Here is a 16,968-nt window from a genome sequence, read left to right as displayed (position 1 = left end):
CATTACTGATTCGTTTATGTTATAAAAATGTATGGCATGCTTTAAAATAATCAAATCTCATCTTTTGTAAAAGGAAAAAAAATTGAGAATTTTGTTGAGGGGTTTTACTCGTGTTCTAGGTCATTTAAACAGTTTATTCGACGTTGATGTTATTTAAGACTAAAAATATAAAGAAATAAAAATATTAGACCAAAAATTATTTAAATTTTATTAAAAAAATATATGTTATTTGTGTCAAAAACATCTAATTGTACGAGCACGAACATATTGAATGATGACGATGACGAACGTACGTAGATCTTGTCTTCGATCACCTATTAACAAATCTATGTTTATAAAACTTCATATAGGAACTCTAAAACTTATATTGATAGTGAAATATCTAATAATTTATATAAAAAATAGTAATTGTTTTTACTAATTAATCGATTAATCCATTTTTAATGATATTTAGATTAATCGATTTTGATGAAATAATTAGAACAATTTCAACTAAGAAAACACCCTCCACACCCTACCATGCCTCTCTTATCAGTAGGCGACAACCGAGTCTGATGCACATTATCTTGTTTAGCTTCTCTTATCAGTCAACTATCCACCATTCATGAAGCTTAATTACGTCTCCAATCTCAAATAGCAACCCAGTCGTTTCAGCACATGTTAAATGTATCTGAATTACATTTTTAACTCACTTTTGGTCGGAGTATAACCATTTAAGTCTACTACTGCTAGAAGCTCTCTCTCTCTCTCTCTCTCTCTCTCAGTCTATGCTATTGCTATATTTGGTTTATAAGTTAGAATCCATGACTACGACGCTAAACTTGTTCTGCTGCCGTGAGTTGCCATCTTCCTTTGTTCTTAAAGTCGTGTTTTGCTTTTCATGTTTCCAGGATTCTTGTGCAAGTTTCTTTCATGTGAACTAAAACATCTCTTTTTTTCCTGGTTACTGCTACAACTGTTTGATTTGATGGCTCGCACTTGATTCCCAGTTTTTTTTTTTTGTGTGTGTGTGTGGTGGGGGGGGGGTTTCCTTTTTTGTTTTTGCAAATTAGAGGATCACAAGGTTTTCTGCTTAGGATCTTATGTTTTCTTGGTTCTGATTACTTGTTTCAGATCTGCTGACATTACTTTTGGTTGCCTTTCTTCTGGTTATTGACTCATTTCTTTCTGCAATCCAGACCAACTGTAGCAGAGCAGGAGCAGCTGCAACTCGCCATGAATATCATCGTATGGCTTTTGGCGTCCATGATCTTGTGCAATGGTCTTCCTGCAATCAGACTGAGCACAAACGCCACGGCAAGGCCAAAAGTGGTGAATATTGGGGCTATTTTTTCGACCAAATCCGTGATCGGAAAAGCTGCAAAAGTTGCAATCGATGCAGCCATAGATGATATAAATTCAGAACCAGATATTCTTCAAGGAACTCAATTAAAACTACAGTTGAAGGACTCCAATTACAGTGGATTTATGGCGGTAGTGGAAGGTAGGTCATCTTTCTTATCATCATTATGTAGCGTAAAACTTTTGCCATGTTTTAAAATTTGTCATGTATTGTTTTGGTTTCATATTTTAGCTTTAATATTCATGGAGAAAGACACTGTTGCCTTAATTGGTCCCCAGTCATCTGTGACGGCTCATGTGATTTCCCATATTGCCAATGTTCTGCAAGTCCCCCTATTGTCATTCTCATCCACGGATCCTACCCTGTCTCCTATTCAGTTCCCATTCTTTGTGAGGACTTCTCAGAACGATTTGTATCAGATGGTTGCCATTGCTGAGATCATAGACCATTACGAATGGAGAGAGGTGATAGCAATCTATGAGGATGACGATCACGGCAGAAATGGGATTGCTGCATTGGGGGATAAACTAGCAGAAAGACGATGCAGGATCACCTACAAAGCACGTCTAAGCCCCGAGCCGACTCGGGATGAAATCACCGATGTGTTGGTAAAGGTGGCTTTGAGGGAGTCCAGGATTCTGGTTGTACATGTTCCTGGTAGTTGGGGTCTTAAAGTGTTCAGTGTGGCTCAGTATCTAGGAATGCTGGGAAGCGGCTATGTTTGGATTGCTACTAATTGGCTATCTACCGTCCTCGACACGAACTCGCCCCTATCTCAAGATGCCATGGATGATATTCAAGGAGTTGTTACATTGAGGATGTACACACCAGATTCAGAACTCAAGAGGAGATTTGTTTCAAGGTGGAGCAAATTAACCAAAGGAAAACCAGTTGGACTCAACGCTTATAGTCTATATGCCTACGACACAGTGTGGTTGCTTGCTCGTGCAATCAATGAATTTTTCAACGAGGGTGGAAATATTTCATTTTTAAATGGTTCTTTATCATCGGAGCTCAGTGAAGGAAACTTGCATCTTGATGCTTTGAGCGTGTTCCAAGGAGGGAACTTGTTACTTGAGAACATTTTGAACGTCAATATGAAGGGTGTCACCGGAGATTTCAGGTTTACAAATGATCGGAATCTCATTAATCCCGCATTTGAACTCATCAATGTTATTGGTACCGGCTATAGAAGATTCGGATACTGGTCCAGCCATTCCGGCCTATCGACCGTGCCTCCAGAAACGCTCTGGGGAAAACCACCTAACCGTTCTAGCGCGAGTCAGACACTATACGGTGTTGTTTGGCCTGGACAAACCACACAGAAACCCCGTGGATGGGTGTTTCCTAATAGTGGTAGGCATTTGAGGATTGGAGTTCCTCATCGTGTTAGTTACCGTGAATTCGTCTCGGTAAGAGGCCCTGATGCAATTACAGGCTACTGCATTGATGTATTCACTGCTGCTCTCAATTTGTTGCCCTATGCTGTCCCATACAAATTAATTCCCTTTGGGGATGGCCGTACCAATCCGAGTGGCACCGAGCTGGTGCGTTTGATCACTGCAGGTGTAAGTGCCATGAAAAAAATTCTTTTAAGGTAGTTGGTTTGTTCCTTTCATACATGATCATCAAGTTTTCTTCTTACTGTAATTCAGGTGTTTGATGCAGCAATAGGCGACATTGCAATCATCACTAACAGAACAAAGATGGCAGATTTCACGCAGCCGTATCGAGTCTGGATTAGTTGTGGTGGCCCAGTTTGGAGGAAGAATTCTAATGCTTTTGCCTTCTTGAGGCCATTCACACGGAGGATGTGGGCAGTGACGGCCATCTTTTTCCTGCTGGTGGGAACCGTAGTTTGGATTTTGGAGCACAGGATGAATGATGAGTTCAGAGGCCCCCCGAGACGACAAGTAGTTACTCTTTTATGGTGAGCAGTGTCGGACTTGCATTGCATTGTGTTTTGAATCAAGTAAACCATGATCGATAACATTGTATATCGAAACTCCTTTTGCAGGTTTAGTTTTTCAACTTGGTTCTTCGCCCATAGTAAGTGATACAATACATGACTGTATTCAGCTTTCCATTACCATATAGCAAACTTACAATATTTGTGCTACTTGTTTTTTTTTGGCCCCTTATCTGCAGGAGAAAATACTGTCAGTGTACTTGGTCGCATAGTTCTTATTATCTGGTTATTTGTGGTTCTCATAATCAACTCTAGCTACACAGCAAGCCTTACCTCAATCCTTACAGTGCAACAACTTACTTCTCCCATTAAGGGCATTGGATCTTTAGTTGCAAGCAAGGATCCTATAGGTTACCAGCAGGGATCATTTGCAAGAAACTATTTAATTGATGAGCTAAAAATCGATCCTTCGCGACTGGTTGCTCTCAATTCCCTGGATGAATGTGCTAAAGCTTTGAAAGACGGACCTCACAAGGGTGGTGTGGCTGCAATGGTGGATGACCGTGCTTATATCGAGCTCTTTCTCTCTACCAGATGTGAATTCAGTATCGTGGGTCAAGAGTTCACCAAAAACGGATGGGGATTTGTAAGTTACCCTTTGTTTTGGTGCTTGTAATTTGTAGGTTTTGCCTGCAAAAAAATAATGGTATTGTTGTGGAGGCAGGCCTTTCCCAGAGACTCTCCTCTAGCAGTGGACATGTCAACCGCCATTCTCAAACTCTCGGAGAACGGAGATCTCCAAAGGATCCATGACAAATGGCTGTTACGACGAGCATGTAGTTATCAAGGTGCAAAGTTGGAAGTGGACAGGCTTCAGCTTAAAAGCTTCTGGGGCTTATTTCTCATATGTGGATTAGCTTGCTTGATTGCTCTCTTCCTGTATTTCTTGAAGACGTTGAGGCAATTCAGCCGCCACTACTCTGAGGAATCCCAAAGTCAAAGCTCCAGATCCGCACGCGTTCAGACATTCCTTTCCTTCGTTGATGAAAAGGAAGAGGAGGTTAAGAGTCGGTCGAAGAGACGGCAAATGGAGAGAGTCTCTAATAGGGGCGATGATGGATCAAATGGCACCGGCTACTCCATCAGAAGCAATATTGGTGAATTTGCATCAAACAAAAGCATTGGAACTCCTACAGGTAGTACTGAAGTCTAGGTAATGTTTGTCTTTATTTATCATATGGTGTAAACACATATTGAGATCAATTTATAAAACCAGTGGAGACAAATTGTGTAAGAATCAATCAGCCAACAGCACATCAGTGCTAAGGGGCTTATATCGTACTTGTACGGGCAAATTATGTAAGAATTCTCGCTTGCTCTACCAATTATCAAATGGCAAATGAAAGATATATTAACTGATAAAGATATACAGTAGGTTATGAGATAGATAAGGATAATTAATTAGTATTTTAATATAACACTAACTCTTAGAAAGTTAGATAGATAAGGATAACTACTAAGTAGTTTAGTTTAAATTAAATACTTGTTCTCACCTACTGTATATATTTATTAAACTTGTAACCTGTTTTACATGAAATACGACAGTGAAGTTTTTCACTTTTCCTTACCTAGCCCTATTTTCAACATGGTATCAGTTAGGTGCCGATCCTTCATCTAAATCTAGCAGATTTTTTTCACCTAGTTGCTTCCCCTGCCAACTAGGTAGTCCGGTCAGAAGCCAACCCATCATATATAATTTTTTTTCTTCTTTTTTACCCTAAATATAGCCGTCGATCATGAATTCCGCCACTTCTTCATCGGAGGTCACTTCGGAATTCCTCGTTAATTCGCCTCATTCAAACCTTTCTGATGTTTCTTCAGCCTCTATCACCTGCACCGATTTTAATGGTGACAATTATATAGCTTGGTCCCAATCTGTCCGCCTTTATATAATCGGTCGGCGAAAACAACAATATCTTTTGGAGACCACACCAGTTCCCGCTGTGATGGATCCTGAATATTCAACCTGGCTAAGTGAGAATACCATGATTATGTCATGGCTCATCAATTCCATGATTCCTGCTGTGGGGGAAAATTTTCTGTTGTATGAAACAACGGCTGAAATTTGGAGTGCTGCAAAGGCGATATATTCGAATCTGGAAAATTCTTCTGCTTTATTTGGGATCGAGTGTCAATTTGCCAATCTCAAACAAGATAACATGACCGTGACTCATTATTTTACTCTAATGTCGCTTCTATGGTAGCAACTTGATTTGTTCGAATCTCATGAATGGAGGTTGTGTAGAAGATGTCGCTCTATTCAAGAAGATTGTTGAACAACGTCGGATATTCCAGTTTTTGTCCGGTTTGCATCGGGATCTTGATGAAGTTCGAGGATGCGTATTAGGACTTAAACCTCTTCCTTCAATCCGGGAAATATTTTCTGCAATACGATGCGAAGAAAGTTGATGTACCGTTATGCTTCATGATTCACAGCCCGCTGAAGGGTCTGCATTGCTCACTCACTCTCAAACTACTACTCGGCCAAAGAAGGGGAGACCTTAGTGTGACTACTGTAAGAAGGTTGGTTATTTACGGGATTCCTGTTGGAAATTACATGGCAAGCCTACTGATGGGAAGTCTTCAAAACAGCATCAACAACGTGATACTCAAGGAAACTGTGTTGTGAATACTAATTTACAAGGAAGTTCGTTTACTAAAAAACAAATGGAAGAGTTGCAACAGTTTTTTAGTCAGATAAACACTCATTCTCAATCAGTACCTACAGGTAGAATTCCTTCTGCTACTTTGGCTAATACATCCACCACTCCTACTTGGATTGTGGATTATGGTGTAAGTGATCATATGACAGGTGATCTTCGGCACTTTCACACTTTTCATGCCGACTCGTCTATCTCTCATATTCGAACAGCTGATGGTTCTCTATCTACTGTTGCCGGTCATGGATCTATTCGAATAAATTAGGACATTTTGTTATCTCATGTTCTTTATGTTCCCAATATCACTTGCAATCTTATCTCCATTAGCAAGTTGTCTGCCGATTTATGTTGTACCACGAAATTTAACTCTGATTTTTGTGAATTTCAGGATTCCAGCTCGGGGAAAGTGATTGGCAGTGCTAGGCTTTGTGGGGGTCTTTACCTACTTCCAGCAACTTTATTTTCCCACCCATCTACTTCCTTCAATGTTATACAACAATTTCCTTTACTTGAACCTTCAACCGATGTTATGTTATTGCATTTTCGTTTAGGACATCCAATTTCTTTTATCTTGCAAAATTATTTCCACATTTGTTTGTCAATAAAAGTCCGAAATCATTTTCTTGTGATATTTGTCCACTTGCTAAACAAACTAAGAGTGTTTATCTACCTTCTCCATATAAACCGCCCAAACTATTTACCATGATCTATAGTGATATTTGGGGACCATCTCGGGTCGCATCTTTACATGGGTTTCGGTGGTTTATTTCATTTATTGATGATCACACTCGTACTACCTGGACCTTTCTCATGAAAACCAAATCCGAAGCTTGTGAAATATTTAAACGGTTCCATAAGATGGTTGAAACTCAATTTCAGTGTTCAATCCAAATGTTTCATTCTGACAATGGTAGTGAGTATTTTGCCAATGTTTTGGATTCTTTCTTTCAGGAAACCGGGATTATTCATCTTACTTCGTGTGTCAATTCTCCTCAACAAAATGGGATTGCTGAGCGAAAAAACAGGCATCTTCTTGAGGTTACTCGGTCTCTACTTTTTTCCACAAATGTTCCTAACTATTTTTTGGGGAAGCCCTTTTAACTGCCACTTATTTGATTAACCGTCTCTCTAGTAAACCGTTACAATTTAAGTGTCCGAGATATGTTTTTCTTCAGTTTTTTCCCAATTTTAAACCGATGACTTCATTGTTACCCATTAGAGTTTTTGGTTGTTCTGTGTTCGTTCATAACAATGTTTCTTTCAGGTCCAAATTAGATCCTCGAGCATTTCGGTGTGTGTTTCTGGGTTATTCATCGACTCAAAAGGGCTTTTGGTGTTGTTATCCTCATACAAAGAAATTCTTTATTACTATGGACGTTATTTTCTTTGAAAAAACATATTTTTTCCTTAAAATTGATATTCATGGGGAGTCATATAATGAATATCAGTTTGTTGACTCACTTGATTTGCAGCCAGCTCTTTTTGATCAACCAGCACCGTCAAACCAGTTAAACCAGTCGAATAAGCCTACAAAATCGCTACAGCTAGACCAAACAACACTACCGAACCCAGAAAATGTAGCCTTACCAAACCAGTCCACCGAAACACATTTACCTCGGCATGATCAGCATATCAATTTGCCTCAAATACCTCAATCTGAGTTGCAGATTTATAAGAGACGATAAAAACCAATTTCTAAATCAATCCCTGAACCTAATCCCGAGTCTCCCACACAGCATGAACACTGTCATGAACCGGAACTGAACGAGAATCCTTTGGAGAATGAAGAAGTTAATCAGAGTTCTTCCACTGAATTAAATGCTTTAATTTATGATAATGACTTGCTGATTTGCTCAAAGGAAAGGAGTAAGAAAATGTAGAAATTATCTAATTGAGAGATTTGTTGCATATGGAAAGCTAACGCCTTGTTTAAAGAACTTTACAACAAGTGTAGATAGCATTACTATTCCAGATACGGTGGAAGAAGCATTGAAAGATCCCAAGTGGAAAAAGGCAGTAGAAGAGGAATTAAAAGCACTAGAAAACAACAATACTTGGATTATAGTTGATCTTCTGTAAGATAAAACCCAATCGGCTGCAAATGGGTATTCACGGTAAAATACAAAGCTGATGGTAGCATTGAAAGATATAAGGCGAGATTAGTGGCGAAAGGATTCACTCAATCTTTTGGAGTTGATTATCATGAAACGTTTTCTCCGGTAGCAAAACTAAACACTGTGAGAGTGTTACTTTCATTAGCAGTTAATGAGAATTGGGTGCTTCATCAGTTAGACATCAAAAACACATTTCTAAACGGAAACTTGGAGGAGGAAGTATATATGCGAATTCCATCGGGTGTGAAGAGTAATACAGGAAAAGCATGTAGATTACTAAAGTCCTTGTATGGACTTAAGCAATCTCCAAGAGCTTGGTTTGACAGATTTACAAATGTGATTATTCAAGATGATTACAAGCAATGTCAGTCGGATCACATTTTATTTGTCAAAACAGCTTCAAACAACAAAAAGACAATTTTGATTGTCTATGTGGATGATATCATTCTAACAGGTGATGATTGTATGGAGATAGAAAGATTGAAAAAGCTATTGGCGAAGGAGTTCGAAACCAAAGACTTGGGAACTTTATGGTATTTTTTAGACATGGAGGTTGCAAGGTCAAAAAAGAAATAGTGATCAATCAAAGGAAATATATCCTTGATCTACTATCAGAAACTGGAATGAAGGGATGTAAGCCGACAAAAACACCCATGGAAGCAAATCTTAAGCTAAGGAGAGAAGAATTGGGAAGTCCTGTGAACAAAGAACAGTATCAAAGACTAGTAGGTAAATTAATTAATTTATCACTTATTAGACCTGATATTGTGTTCCCTATCAGTATAGTGAGTCAATATATGATTGATCCAAGAGAAGAACATTTAGAGGCTGTGAATAGAATTCTAAGATACTTGAAAATGACACCAGGAAATGACACCAGGACATGGGTTAATTTTTTAGAAAAAGTGATGATAGAACAGTAAGAATTTTTTCATATTCAAGCTGGGCAGGTGAATTAACGGATAGAAGATCTACAACTGGTTATTGTTCATTTGTTTGGGGAAATCTGGTTACATGGAGAAATAAAAAACAGGTGGTGGTGTCTCGAAGTAGTGCAGAAGTAGAATTTAGAACAATAACACTTGGAGTTTGCGAAGGAATTTAGCTTTAAAGAATGTTAACTGAGCTGGAGTTATGTGCCAACAAATAGTTTGAACTTCAAAGTGACAGTAAATCTGCAATAAGTATTACAAAAAATCCAGATCATCATGATCGAACGAAGTATGTGGAGATTGATAGACATTTCATCTTTGAAAAGGTGAATGGTGAAACAGTGAAACTCATTTATATTTCAACGAAGAATCAATTAGCAGATATTCTCACCAAAACACTTCCAAGAATTATCTTTGATGAGATTATATCCAAGTTAGGTCTTTTCAACATTTACTCCCCAACTTGAGGGGTAGAGTAGATTATGAGATAGATAAGGATAATTAATTAGTATTTTAATATAACACTAACTCTTAGAAAGTTAGATAGATAAGGATAATTACTAAGTAGTTTAGTTTAAATTAAATACTTGTTCTCACCTACTGTATATATTGTTTTACATGAAATACGACAGTGAAGTTTTTCACTTTTCCTTACCTAGCCCTATTTTCAACATATACATTACATACCATGTTGCACATTGTTATCATTTGCATAATTATACACTACCAGGCACCAGCAAATGAGACATCAGAAACATTGACGTCTTCTGTAGCTATCGATCGTATTCTTAAGCAACACTTTTTGAAAGAAATAAATTAATGTTTAAACACCATAGCCATTACTTTAAAAGTACTTCTGGAAGCATTCCTCTCCCCTGCAGTGCCCGCTAACAACTTTGTATACTTCAATAAAGAGTCTCGGGAATCGACAATCAAAATAACCATAGAACCCTTCAGGAACCGACCCTACCAATTCCTGCAATCAGTAGTCCAGGAAAAATTCTCAACCTCAAGCAACAAATGTTCAGGGCACTAAACTATGTTTTTAAGAGGTAACTTCACATTTCAAAGCCTGACAGAACTCATGCATGGCCATGCTACATCAAGATACCTTTATCTATTCAACCTAAATCAAATATGAAAGCTTATTTTAAAGAGTAACAGCTCGATTTAGATTCAAACCTGAATTTCTTTGGGAAGCTCTCTATAGTGATGCGATTTGTTCCTTATGACTCGCAACAAATCTCGGACACTGTCAAACTTATAACGGCGATAATACCCAATGTTAGCAATGAATGATGTTTCCATTTTTTCATTCCATTTCCACCTAGAGCCATTGGTGCAATACTCTCCAATGATTTCAAGATGTCAGAATCTGCCATCCTATCTTCTGATTCGACCCTGTCACTAGTGTCCTGAAGAAAAGACAGTCTCATCTCGCAACTCCAAAATAGAGGATGACGCAACACCTCCAATGCATTTGGCCTGGCAGCAAGTTAGGAATATCTTATGAACATTAGAAAGAAAAAATATATTGAAATCCTGATGATTAAAGAAAAGTTTACTGCACAGCAAGTCTCAAGCTAATCGCATTTACAGAAAGCGATCTAAACTTGATTGTGGAAGAAAACAATCAACATACCTCAATTCAGGCTCGGGATTCAATAAACGAGAAATCAAATCCACAGCTTCAGGGATATGCTCCACTAGAAATAGGTTGACTTGGTTGTTGACAACATTGATATCACGTTCAAGATGATTGCCAAATGGATGCTTTCCCCGAGTGATGCAGAAGAAAAGGACACAACCCAAACTAAACAAATCAACTGCACGTGTTTGGCGACCGTGAAGAAGCTGTTCAGGTGCTTGCCAACCTGAACTACCACAGCCTGCAATAATTTGCAAATATCAAACTTTGCACAAATAACTAGTTAAAGGTTCCACAGACAAACTTTTAAAATAGGCAGCACGCAGCAGAGCATTAAGAAATAATTATCAGCATTTTCATTGGTTGCAAATTCCAGAATGATCCAAAAAAATATTTGGAATTAACTTAAATTATAACCCTGGGGTCTTACTAGAAGATAATTGCATCAACTAGCAAATTGCTAAAACCCAAGTATATAAATTATGAGTACCAAATAAAAAAAATTGCCAGCATATATTTCAAGTAATGAATATAAATTATGTGATTAACAATTAAAAAATAATAAAGCTTCTTGCCAGTAGCATGGTGACCCAAGGATGACCTATCCTCAAGAAGGCGCTTGCTAATGCCCATATCAGAGAGCTTTGCACACACTGTTTTTTTCCTTAATTATTAGCACATTTTGAGGCTTTATGTCTCGATGAATTATTCCGAGATCATGCAAATGAGCAAGACCAGAAACCATATCCCTGTGTAAAGATACAATAATAGAGGATGAAGCAGATATTAAACGAAATCAAATCTAGAAGCAAAATAAGGCCCATTGACTTCAGGTGAAAGTTATCAAAGCAAAAGATTAAGATAAAGTCCACCCTAGGAAATTATTGATCAAGCAATCAAATGAAGGTCATCTTTTAACAGTTAGCTGTAGCCCACACCAACCTCATCAGTTTTAGGAAGAGAGGCGATGGATGGCCATTTGCTTTCCACAAATTAAGATCCTGCATGACACCCTTCACCAAATCCAGGTTAATATTATGCTCCATCATTGCACAAGTCGCTGGGTCTTTCCTTAGAACTGGGTTTCGAGATGTATCAGAGTAAATTTGAATCAAATCATCCACACTACAAGTGCAACGCTCCAGAGCAAGATAGACAAAATCTTGATCATACTCCACTCCATACCATCTAACAATATTCTGATGCTGGTCAGATGCAATGAGATTCTGAATTTCTTTGAAAGCTACATCATGATGAGCTTGGACAAGGCGTTTCACAGCAACTGCTCGGCCTTCATAGAATCCCTCAAGGACAATTGTACCATTGCTTCCTTTTGCAATTTCTGTGCTTAATACAATTAGCTTACCTATTCTACGTCCATCAAGGCAACCAACTACTTTATTAAGATCCAGCAATGTTTTGTTGTCGCCACAATCCGGAGAAAATCCATCTTCAATAGAACTATTACTTTTCCCCGATCTTCGAGATTTCTTCCTCTTGGAGGGTCCTGTGTTTCTATTAGCAACAAGCTGGTCTTTCAATGCAGCAAACCTTTTAGCCAAAAGAATATGGTTGATGAAGAAGGCCACCACAATTATGAAAAATGAGATAAAAGCCAATATTACTGGATATTTGGCAAAAATGGCCTTGCCATCAGTATGAGGTGCTCTCAGGTCATGTACATCAACTATTCTAGAATCATTATTCTCCAAAGGAAACTGAGGGACACTTGTTTCATTTTCAGCATCTTGAGAAAAATTCAATAATTTATCAACTTTGGGTGGCAACAAAAGCTTTGACTCTGGATCTGCCACCAGAAGCATTTTCCTATTATGATGGTCGTCTGATGTGCTATCAAGCTTGACCACTGATGTATGGTCATTAGGAGCAGGCAGTGGGAGCTTTGGATCATCATGATGAGAAGTGCTTGTATATTCTGTTGTATCATGCTCCCGAATGACATTACCTTTTGATTGACATGGAAATGGCAAAACAAAGTCACTGCCAATTTCAGGAAACTCATAACTTGAATTTGTGGAAAATGTAACATCCTGGCAAAGCAAAGCAGCCCCAATTTCAGAAACCATCAGACTCCATGAAACCATGTCTGAGTTGGGATGGAAAGACTGCAGTGTGTAATCAGTCCTTGTGATGTGAAATCGCCGCAGTGCAGTACTAGAAGCTGCAGACTTTGACAGGTCCTTATTCCCATTACTGTTAACCGATAAAGGAGTCCCCTCGGTGTCACTCTCCAACTTGGATGGAGAATCGGGTGACCTATAAACATGCAGTGGTTTTCCAGTCATAGCATCCACCACATACACAGTCGTCCTCTTAGAGCCAACAGTGATTGCCCCATCCTCAGATACATGGGGCATGTGCTTGACAAATTCTTCAACAGTCACGGAAAGTTTCTGTAAGTCCAGCAATAAGATAAAGATTAAGATAGATCAGAGCAATGTCAAAAGAGATAATAATACTAATACCAATACTAACAACAGCAACAATGTTACAGAAAACAAGGATATTTTCAGGGACAAAATCTACACTTAATTCAGGGAAAACAGACGGAAGCAGTAAACCTACCACATACCATTTTATTAGAACGGGTGGCGTGGCATAGAGTTCCCAGTCATCTCCACAATCAATGAAGAAAGGAGGGGTTGAACGGGAAGCAGCTTCATTGTCATTGTCGAATGTTGGAGGAGCCTGATAGGAAGTGTAAATGGGAGACCCCGAGGCAAATGACCAGATTACTCTCTTTGATGTTTTAGTCCTTAAAACAATGACACCATCCGTTGTAGCAGCTAATTCTGTTTCTTGCTCACTGTTTCAACCGGAGTAATATTGAGCAGCAGTAGTAATATTTTAAAAACCTATACATGATTCATATGAATGCTGATGAAATACAGGTTTAAGCTATTAGTTAGACAAATAAGAGGCAGTCAAACGACCTTGAACAGGCCGTCAAAAGGGGCGAAATCATTGATAAACATGAATTCTACTGCTATAATTCTAAACCCATGTTCTAAAAAAACATTTAAACAGTAAAATTAGTTTCAGAAAGAAAGAAAAAGTACATAGTACTCACGAGAGAGACAACAGCGATCTCCCCCCGACTCTCAAGATTCCGGCGCGTGATCTTCCGGCACGTGAATTGCGATGGGCATGGAGAAAGCAGAGGGTACGAGCAACAAGAAACAGAAGTGAAGCAGCCCCATCGGATGGGTGAGATTATTTGACATTAAACGGAATTCGATATGACTTATACGAGTAATTTAATTTCATGGGTTGCCAAGGCCAGGTTAGGTTGCTTAAAGACCAAGACAAGACAAAGGGTTTTTTTGCTAGGAAGGATTCCAAGCTTCAGCCGTGGCTGCAATTTAAGGATCTCCGGCTGCCTGGTTTTTGCTTTGCTTGAAGGGGTTTCGTAAAATGTAAAAGTCTAAACTTTAGCTCCATCCTTGCCAATTATTAAGCTATTTTCTAAACACTGTTCATAAAAGATAAAAAATTGAACTTTCCTTGTTTTATTTATACACGAAGACTAGAATTTGTATTATCTGTTCAACTTGTCCAAGACAAGGACACATGTTGTCACTTGTTCCATATGTAATAAGGTAAGGGGAGATAAGATAATAGGTTGTCTTCAATATCAGGTTGATAGTAATTTTTGTAGAAAACCTCTTAATTATGAAATACTCTCTGTGAGACTCGATCCCATGACTTCAAGATTAAGAATATTATATTTTACCAACTGAGCTGGATAATCATCTGAATACAAGGACACATGCTATTTAAAATTAAAGCCCACCAACCACTAGGTATTTGTGGGTGTCGGCAGAGGAACTCTGCTTTGGGGAAAATGAAAAATACCCCTTTGCCGGTTTATTTAAGAAAATCGGATTAATATACGATTAAGAAATAATATGATCGAAAATTTAATAAGATAATTAATAAATTCGATAAAATTCTACAAGAAATATTGACAGACTCATAATGTTGTAGGTGGAAAACATGAAGAACTATTAAAAAATTTGATAACCGGTAAACTTTGGTTATCGGTAGATATGATATAGATTTATATATATATATATATATATATATATAAGTGTTTATACTTACTTCACTGTGAAAAATATTAATTTAATATTACATTTTGAGTGAGTTTTTAATATTAATTTAGTAAGAGAAAATAACCTCAGTGATAAAAAATGTCTTATAATATACGATTTTAACCAACTTTTTTTGGATTTGCCAAAATGACCAACTAAATCGCAATGCGATCGATAATTCACAACGCGATCTCGGCATCGCAAATCAGTTTCCATATTCGCAACGCGAACTTCGACTATCGCATTGCGATTACATATTCGCATTGCGATAGTCGAAGTTCGCGTTGCGATTTATTCCAAATTCGTTACGATAGTCCAAGTTCGCGTTGCGATTTATTCCAAGTTCATTGCGATAGTCGAAGTTCGCGTTGCGATTTATTTCAAATTTGTTGCGATAGTCCAAAATCGTAACGACTGGTGGTATTGCATTTGTTTCTTAAGAATTTTCTAAAAATATAGTATTCGCGCGGCCTTGTCGAAGACACGTATTACCACGACCACGAGACGAGACGGCAGCGGCGGCGGCGCGCGAGAGTCTCCCTTGTTCTCTATCACTCAACAAGGAAGTGGGAAAGCCAAGCCTTAAATATCATTCCCAATAGTGTTTCCAATACTATGTGGAATTGAGCATTACCAACTTGTTCCCAATACTATGTGGGATTGAGCCTTAAATAGTGATATTATTTTTGAATGTTTTGCTTAAAATTGCAATAATCGCGATTGATTGTAGATTGACTTTTAATTATGACATATTTAATCGTATAATACTAATGCAATTGGTTGCTGATTCAGTTGTTTTAAGGTGCATGATTGTTAATTGTTTTCTGAATAATCACATTGTATTGGAAACAAGTGTTGGTAATGCTCAATCCCATATAGTATTGGAAACACTATTGGGAATGGTATTTAAGGCTTGGCTTTCTCACTTCCTTGTTGAGTGATAGAGAACAAGGGGGACTCTCGCGCGCCGCCGTCGCCGCCGTCCGTCTCGTCTCAGGTTGGGTCGGGTCGTGGTCGGGTCGTGTCGTGGTCGGGTCGGGTCGGGTCGTGGTCGGGTCGTGGTTGTGGTCGTGGTCGTGGTAATACGTGTCTTTGACACGTCCGCGCGAATACTATTTTTAGAGAAAATTCTTAAGAAACAATGCAATACCACCAGTCGCGAACTTCGACTATCGCAACGAATTTGGAAAATCGCAACGCGAACTTGGACTATCGCAATGCGAATATGTAAATCGCATTGCGATAGTCCAAGTTCGCGTTGCGAATCTGGAAACTGATTTGCGATACCGGAGATCGCGTTGTGAATTATCGATCGCATTGCGATTTAGTTCGTCATTTTGGCAAATCTAAAAAAAGTTTGTTAAAATCGTATATTATAAGTTATTTTTTGTCACTGAGGTTATTTTCTCATTTAGTAATTATAAGTGTCTAATGACTTATTTTTATGTACAATATATATTATTATTTTTAGTTGAAATTATTAAATTAAATTCTAAATAATATTTTATAAAAAATCTAAATAATCAATAATTTTTTGTGTAAATGAAATTATTAAATTAATGTTATAGGTAGAAAAAAATTTGAAACATAAATTGCATAGCTTATGTATCTATACTTACTCTAAAAATATAGATATTGTTTCGATGGTAAGTTATGTTCAACTATCGTCCTAAAAAAATATCTATACATATATTATATGTCGATACTTATATTTAAAATTAATCGGTTAAAGTAAAATAGGCGTTGTCTATTATGTTAAACTACCTATCAGTTTGTTTGAAGATTACTGATAATGCAAACGGTAAAAAAAATAGGCTCTACCTATTACGTTAAATATATACCGGTTTGTTTAAATGTTACTAATATAAATGGTAAAATAAAATAGAAATTACCTATTACGTTAAACTAGCTACATGTTTGTTTAAAGATTAATAATAATGTAATGGTAAAATAAAATAGGCGCTACCTATTAGGTTAAATAGGCTGTTGAAAACATTTTGATATTTCGATATAACAAATTAAGTTAAATGAATTTTAAGATTTTCCAAATGATTTTCTAAGTATATTCGATATAATTATTCGAATATCAAAATATTACTCCAAATCTTTCAAAAGTCATTTTTAATCCTTACTCAAGTGTAAAATTAAGTTTTAGTCTAAAAATAATTTCAAAACAATTTTACAAAAT

At 37.6% G+C, this 16,968-nt stretch overlaps 1 protein-coding gene and 1 pseudogene across 1 annotated transcript; one reads left to right on the top strand and one right to left on the bottom strand.

The window, feature by feature from the left end:
- The first annotated feature begins 537 nt into the window (after window positions 1–537).
- Window positions 538–4,599, top strand: LOC120118658 (glutamate receptor 3.6-like). Its single transcript, XM_039138671.1, has 7 exons — window positions 538–666; window positions 1,179–1,483; window positions 1,574–2,910; window positions 2,998–3,272; window positions 3,360–3,391; window positions 3,491–3,897; window positions 3,976–4,599. Exons 2-7 carry the CDS (start codon window positions 1,216–1,218, stop codon window positions 4,462–4,464), a joined length of 2,808 nt encoding a protein of 935 aa, XP_038994602.1. The 5' UTR covers window positions 538–666; window positions 1,179–1,215; the 3' UTR covers window positions 4,465–4,599.
- A 5,212-nt stretch (window positions 4,600–9,811) lies between these two features.
- Window positions 9,812–13,350, bottom strand: LOC120118659 (annotated as a pseudogene).
- Between the last annotated feature and the right edge of the window lie 3,618 nt (window positions 13,351–16,968).

This window comes from Hibiscus syriacus, unplaced genomic scaffold, assembly GCF_006381635.1.
Source record: "Hibiscus syriacus cultivar Baekdansim isolate YM2019G1 unplaced genomic scaffold, ASM638163v2 tig00110328_pilon, whole genome shotgun sequence".
Classification (NCBI taxonomy): domain Eukaryota; kingdom Viridiplantae; phylum Streptophyta; class Magnoliopsida; order Malvales; family Malvaceae; genus Hibiscus; species Hibiscus syriacus.
Note: the sequence above shows the minus strand (reverse complement) of the source record. Positions and strands in the feature narration are given on the sequence as shown.